We start from the raw sequence: 7334 nt of genomic DNA, 5'->3' as shown, positions 1-7334 counted from the left end.
GTTTATCGCTCCTCTCTCACTTTCTCTCTATAGTTATTGTTACGCTTGTTGTCTTTCAAGCTTGGTATTTTAATTCTAAATTTTTGGTCAAATTTATTCCTTTAATTTCATTAGCAAGCAAACCAGTTTAGTTCAATTGTCTGGCTAGTTATATTCTCAAGTCGAGCATTTGTATTAAGAAATCAAGGGAAATTGAGGCATCGTTCAGTTCGTTTATTTGAGTTTTCAATTCGAGTTGAGATGTAATTTTATATGAGAATTTTTAATTGTAGTTAAAAAAAATTAGATGTATTTTTTATATGAGAGATTTTAACTGTAATAAAATTAAAATTAAAAACTCAGTGAAATGAACTACGCCCAAATGTATCGATTATTCAGGTTATGTCGGGAAAAGAGGAAAACTTTACCTCCCTCTAAGTATTTACAATCAAATTAGGCTTATAGTTCCTGAAATTCACCCTTTTATTATTATTATTATTAATATATATATTTAATTTTGTCTTCTTGGAATAACAGAATTTAGAAATTGAAGCACTTAGTTCCAACAAGTGGGTAAAGTGAATTGGGATTCAGGTGATTGATTTACTATTGCCTTTGGTTGTACTTGCAGTTGTTGGGTTCGGAAAGAACCCAATTCCTCAGAGAAGTAGAGCTTGTATTGTGAGGACTTGTGATGGCGTAAAGTAAGCAGCTGCTAGCTTATGATGACGAGGAAACAAACTATGACTCTGTTCATTTCGTCGATTCGAGTTTAGAATTTGAGTTTTTCTACAGTAAAAAACTATCAGAAACAATCACATTTAACTTTTTTGCTATAGTAAAAAATTCTCACATAAAGTCACATATCAATTCAAATTAAAAACTCAAATCAACGAACTGAACAGGTCCTATATAGTTTCATGTTTTTGACCTATAGCCTAGTGTGTTTTTTTTTTTTTTTAATTGCTCTTTTGCCGATTCTTTTTCTTTCTTCTATGTGACACTTGCGTTGTGGTCGAACTTTGGAGATTCAGCATCAATATGTGCTAAAAGAAAAGCACTATCTTTTATAATAAGCCTTCATGAATTTCAAATTTGCTTAGTTGTGTGTGTTATACTCCCATATTCTGATCCAAGAGCTAATCTTCTTTACTGTACATAAATTTGTCAGTCTTGGTTAAGATTTTCCCTTTTCTCATATGATTTGAAATCGGTTCTTATTTGAGTGTTTGCTCATAAAAAGCGTGCGTCTGGACTTTTAAATATGTGGCCATTTGATCTTAATTAAATTTTATGTTGCAATCAAGTGGAGAATTACTAAAAATAACTCTGAATGATAATCCTTATAAATGCGGGTGTGTTAATTTTTTTTTTTTTTTTTTTTTTTTTTTTTTTTTGGCAAATGTCAATTGCTGGGTGAAGATGTTTCTATTATTTATCAAGATTTTTGTCAAAGAAAACATGGGCACGTAACGTGATTCAAACTCAATTAAAGAAATCTTAATCAAGCCGGAAGAATTTCACACTTTGAAATTATATTGAAAGCAAATCAACATGAAAGCGAAAATCAGAACAATGGAGAAAGTCCCACATTGACAAATTTGACTATTTGACACAAACGACAGACTTGTTGATGGCACAGCACGTGTGCACAAAAGAAACCGTTAAACTCAGTGACGCATTCATATCAGTGGTCATGATCAATGATAAGCTTTCCCATTTATTAAATAAAATAAATAAATAAATAAAAATAGAGCTTCCCAATAAACAGGAACAGACAAACAATCTACAAGGCAAGTCCTAGGTTTTTCCACCCGTCCGAACACATTTTTTTTTCTTTTCCCTCTCTTTCTCTCCGTCACCTGCCAAGTACTTAAAATTCTGTCATTTCCAAGCGTAAAAATTCCATCGTATATTAGGAAAAGGAAAAATTAGGAATCAAATATCTTTCTTTCTCGAACGTCTTTGGCAATTGGCACCATCTGCTGTCTGCCAGGTAAGAAAATTCTCACTCTTTTTCCTTTTTCACCAATATATTGGTACTGGGATTTTCCGTTTCCGTTTCAAAGTTTGTGATTTGATTTGATTTTTTCCTTTTTCTGACCAGAAACATCTTACTTGTCAAATACCTGGTTTTGAAGGGAAGGCCAATTTTCTGCTCATTGGAATTGATCTTTCTCTTGACGAGTCTGTGATTCAGTACGGACTCTTATTGTTTGCACAAAGAATTCGAATACCCAGATCGCTAAACTTATGTGCGTGTCACTATTTTTAACTATGAGATGTTGGTGAGTGAGATTTTGATACAAAAGGAGATTCTTCAATATTGGATCATTACCCATTAGTAGAATTTCATTGAGTTTTCAAACTGAGATGGCAGAGGAAGGGAAAGACTCCGCTGTTACACTCCGAATCAACCCGTCTCGGGTTTTGCCTTTGAGACTCCTCCAGTTTTTCTTGGTGTTTTTGGCTCTAGGTCTTGGGGTTTCGGTTTTCAGTATGTATACGACTAAGTATTATAAAGTTCAGAATGTGCCTCCAATTACACAGTCTGTAACAGCAGAGTCGGTAACCAAGCCTTGCTTTGAAGAGCCGAGTAGTTTTGAAGGTTGGATCCGGCCTCCTACAAAGCTATTGCATACCATGAATGATTCGGAGCTATTTTGGAGGGCTTCACTTGTGCCAAGAATTAAGCATTATCCGTTTAAGAGAATTCCCAAGATTGCTTTCATGTTTTTGACGAAAGGACCATTGCCTTTGGCGCCACTTTGGGAGCGGTTCTTTAAGGGTCACGAAGGGCTCTACTCGATCTACATCCATTCTATGCCTTCTTATGAGGCCGATTTTCCACCCTCATCGGTGTTCTACAGGAGACAAATCCCAAGCCAGGTATGTTTTGAATTGTATTATAGTGTAGGAACCTTATTTCCTCCATAACACGCTTATACAATTCTCTGAATGATTACTCTGAAAAGTTTTGGATTTGTCTAGTTTTGTCAAAAAAATGTATTTGTTTGAGATTTCTGGGAAGCCAATCAGTTTTACTTTCGGAGGAAGCATCTCATATATTATTTGTCATGGCCTTTTTAGATGAACACTAATGAAACCATGGTTCTTTATGAGATGCTTGTGCACGTAGTTGTCCAGATCTCAGTGTATTTTGGGGGAATCAATCAAAGTTGTTAAACAATAATTTTCTACATTCAAACTTTTTGTTGGTGAAGCATAACATTTGTATGACTATAAGGCTTTATCAATGAATGCTCTATGTCACCAAGATCTGTCTTAAATGAAACCTTTAAAGAATAGCAATTTGGAAGTGTGTAGAAACAGAATAAGGTGGCCACCAGTTTCTCATTGTTTGGTTAACTGTCAAATCTTTAACATCTTGACTTTTTTCTTTCTTTTTTCTTGGTGCTGTTACCTTTGACTTCAAGATGAAAAGCTTCTAAGTTTTTCTGCTTCCCCTTCTGTAACCTGTTCAATTGATACTATGTCCGAATTTTCTCTTTGAAAACTCAATTTTGAGATTGTGTTATTTGGAAATATCGTAGATTTAGGCCTTTTCACTTTTTGGTTAGTTTCTTGTGTCGTCATCTCACTCTAAAATAGGAACTTACTTTCCTGTGTCTTGAAACTGAAACGTACTTTTTAACCAATGCATGTTACTGCTTTTTAAGTTTTTTTATTATCTTCTCAAGATACAATACTATCCTATCTCGAGTTTTTGGGTCGACCAGCTTTATATGCTTATGAAATAAAAGTTCTAAATGTTAAGTTTAGCAAGGCCATCAACTAAAGAGCTGTATCTTGGTTCAAACAGTAAGGCTTGAGAATCCGAGATGGTGTACTCATGGTTCTTAGGTCTAATATGCAATCAAGAAAAAGGAAGGAAAACAATCAAACTTATGGACGCCTAGTGGTAGCATTGACAGATAAAACGCGTTATTGGATCAGTTGTAATATTTTGCATGGACACCACAAGAGCACTTTTGGTTTACAAGTTTTCTAGAATTATTTTTGCAACTTGTTTCGCGTTCTTATTTGCCTAAGCATACGAATTTGCTGTTCGTTCTCATGTACATGAAACTATATGTTAATTTACATGTTTTGCTCATACCGTCATGCAGATAGCCGAGTGGGGAAGGATGAGCATGTGTGATGCCGAGAGGAGACTCCTAGCTAACGCATTACTTGATGTCTCAAATGAATGGTTCATCCTCCTTTCCGAGTCATGCATTCCTCTAAGCAACTTCAGCATTGTCTATCGCTACATATCAAGGTCCCGCTATAGCTTCTTGGGTTCATTTGATGAACCAGGACCTTATGGAAGAGGACGCTATAACAGAAACATGGCACCCGAGGTCAACTTAACCGATTGGCGCAAAGGGCCTCAGTGGTTTGAGATCAATCGTGTGCTTGCGGTCAAGATAGTTGAGGATGCAACCTACTACCCCAAGTTCGAAGAGTTCTGCAGACCAGCATGTTATGTGGATGAACACTATTTCCAGACAATGCTTAGCATCGAAACTCCGCATCTTTTGGCTAATAGAAGCCTTACTTATGTGGACTGGTCAAGGGGTGGTGCTCACCCAGCTACTTTTGGTAAGGCTGATATCAGTAAGGATTTCTTCAACAAGATTGCTGAGAGTAAAACATGCCTTTACAATAATCAGCCGACCACTCTTTGTTTCCTCTTTGCTAGAAAGTTTGCTCCGAGTGCTTTGGAACCTCTATTAGAATTAGCATCTGAAGTTCTTGGATTTTGATGACATTCATGGTATTCCTTTATTTGGAGAGGTGCTGATCAAAGCATAGTAAAATCTTAATACGAGCTAACTTTGAAATTAACAATTAAATCACATTGAGTATAGTGAATAGAACCCATATTCAGCATGTTTAGGAAGTTCCAGGTATAGTTTTCTATACTGTAGATTGGTGTTGGCCTATGGGGTTTGCGATTGATTGGATATATTGGGTGCGTTTGAAACTCATTCCAAAATAATTTTATTTTTTGTATGAAAATGAAAATGAAAACGTTTTCAATCTCAGACAGAAATCATTTTTGAAAATGCGTTTGATAGTTTTATCAAGAGATTATTTTCAATATAAAAAAATTTATTAATGTCTCTCTCTCTTTCTCTACTAGAGAGATGAGAAAACGAAAATAAAAAATAAAAAATGATTAAAAGTTATTTTTCATTTCTCTTTTATTTTACACTAAATTAAAAAATCGTTTTCATTTTTATTTTTTATTTTTATTACGTCAAACGTCGTTTTAAAAATATATATATTTTTAAAAATTATGAAAAATAAAAACAGAATTGATTCTAAATACGGTCATTATTTATATTTATACAGTATATATTTAATGAGCATACTAACCCTCATTTTCTGAGGGGTGTGCCTTACTGAATTACTCGTGCATTATTTATTTATTACTTTTTTCTTAACGAAGCGCAGTTTAGCCCAATTGTTAAAAAGTTGACTTTTTTTCCTTTGTCTGCCACCCCTTTTCAATTGTCACTTCTACCTAAGTTTTCTTTAAATATATATATATATATATATATCAATTACACCCTAAAATTTGACTTTTAAACATGTTATTAAGACTTTTTGTATGCCCAGTATATTAGATATTACATTTGAATAATTTATATTTGTATAAAATTATGTAAAAATTAAAAAAATATAAATTTAACTATTAAATTTTTTTTTAACTTATAAGTACACTGAATGTATTAGAGAATTTTCGGTATTATTATTCAAACTTACAATCTCAACAAAACAACAAATTAATTATACTACCGTAAGTTTTTAGAATTTGAACTTTGAAAAGTTAATTAAGTTCAAATAGGAAGATAAATGAAGGTGAAAAATTGTTGCTTTATAATGATTTTTTTTTTTTTTAACAGATTAGTTTAAGAAATGTTGGTCGAAGAAAAATTATCGTTAGAAAAATTTATTTCCGCTCTCCATACTACTTTTTTTCTTTTTGTTTTTTTTTAAAGTTGACTGTTTCTTCGGTTAAAATTAGTAATCAACATCAACCACGTTGTCGTTTTGTCATATGGGTTGTTAAAATCGCGAAACCACAATAAGGAGTATATTTTTACAGCTTTTTTGGTTCTTTGTTGAGTGGCAAATTTGTAAATAGAAGAAAGTTTGCTAGCAAATGGAATCGCAGCATTCTTTTCTTATCTCATTTTCTTCTTCGATGTTTTTTAATTAATTTTCTCATTTCAAATGATATTTAAGTTTAGTTTAGCGCGGTTGAGATTGTTTAAAAAAAGTTGTTTTTGACTTATTTAATTTAAAAGCCGTTTTTAAACTTGTTTATATGAACAATTTTAAAGCGTTTTTAACTTTTTTAAGAATTTTTAAAACAAATCAACTCTTTAATCTTATAAAAAAGTGCATATAAAAAGTTTTTTATTTACGTTTTTAAATTTTTATTTGTAAATAATAAATTAAATATCTCATACGTATTCTTTTATTATATTATTTTTTATAATAATAAGTGTTTTTGATATTTTTATTCAAACAAATTTAAAAACTCTTCTTATATATAAAAATACTTTTTAAGTACTATTCAAACTCTAATAAAAAAAATCTTAATTTATATTTATTTTTTTCTACTACTTAAAAGTACAATCATAAACTATCCCAAACAGATTTTAAAATAGTTGGGGTGAATTATTGATTTTGTGCTAATATATGTCACGTTTTCGATTTGCAGAGAGAAAATGGTCAACTAATAGACTGCGTTGATATTTACGAACAACCTGCTTTTGATCTTCCACTACTCGAGAGTCATACAATAGAGGTGTGTCCGCCATTTTAGTTAAATATCTTCCAAGTAATCTTCGACCTTTATAGCATCACAAGGATAAAAATTAAGCTCAAATTGTACGCATGCACCCTGAATATATTGTCATTCGCATGTTGTGTTAGGTATATGCTCATAAATTAAATAAAATATAAATATTTTTTCTGATTATTAATGAAATGAGAATTTTTTTTAATATTATTTTGTATGCATGTGATGTTTTATATAAATATAAAAAATTCTTAAATTATTTTAGATGTAACTTTAAACATTGTATATAAGTATTATATGTAGAGGATAATATTTGACGTAAAATAATATAAAGTTGTCCGTAATTATAAATTAAAATTGGGATGTTTAATTTTAAATTATTAGTATGGTTCATTACATTATGAATGAAACAATCTTATCATAGATTGTTAATAATGAGATTATTAGAATGAAGTACTTTATGTAATAAGATTACATAGGACCGGAACGTAATTAATTATGATCTCTAATAAATTATGTTATTAAATAGTGCATT

The 7334-nt window shown here is 31.7% G+C and overlaps 1 protein-coding gene across 3 annotated transcripts; it reads left to right on the top strand.

The window, feature by feature from the left end:
• The first annotated feature begins 1797 nt into the window (after nucleotides 1-1797).
• LOC21386656 lies at nucleotides 1798-6759 on the top strand. 3 transcript variants are annotated; one of them, XM_024172031.1, is made up of 4 exons: nucleotides 1798-1975; nucleotides 2087-2868; nucleotides 4110-4584; nucleotides 6719-6759. In XM_024172031.1, exons 2-4 carry the CDS (start codon nucleotides 2353-2355, stop codon nucleotides 6748-6750), a joined length of 1023 nt encoding a protein of 340 aa, XP_024027799.1. In that variant the 5' UTR covers nucleotides 1798-1975; nucleotides 2087-2352; the 3' UTR covers nucleotides 6751-6759. The 3 variants fall into 3 exon arrangements, with proteins under 3 accessions (XP_024027799.1, XP_010106109.1, XP_024027798.1); XM_010107807.2 differs by lacking the exon at nucleotides 6719-6759 and having other exon boundaries at nucleotides 2121-2868; nucleotides 4110-4860; XM_024172030.1 differs by lacking the exon at nucleotides 6719-6759 and having other exon boundaries at nucleotides 4110-4860.
• Nucleotides 6760-7334: the final 575 nt, after the last annotated feature.

The sequence above is a fragment of the Morus notabilis genome, unplaced genomic scaffold (genome assembly GCF_000414095.1).
Source record: "Morus notabilis unplaced genomic scaffold, ASM41409v2 Scaffold1423, whole genome shotgun sequence".
NCBI classification, from domain to species: Eukaryota; Viridiplantae; Streptophyta; class Magnoliopsida; order Rosales; family Moraceae; genus Morus; species Morus notabilis.
Note: the sequence above shows the minus strand (reverse complement) of the source record. Positions and strands in the feature narration are given on the sequence as shown.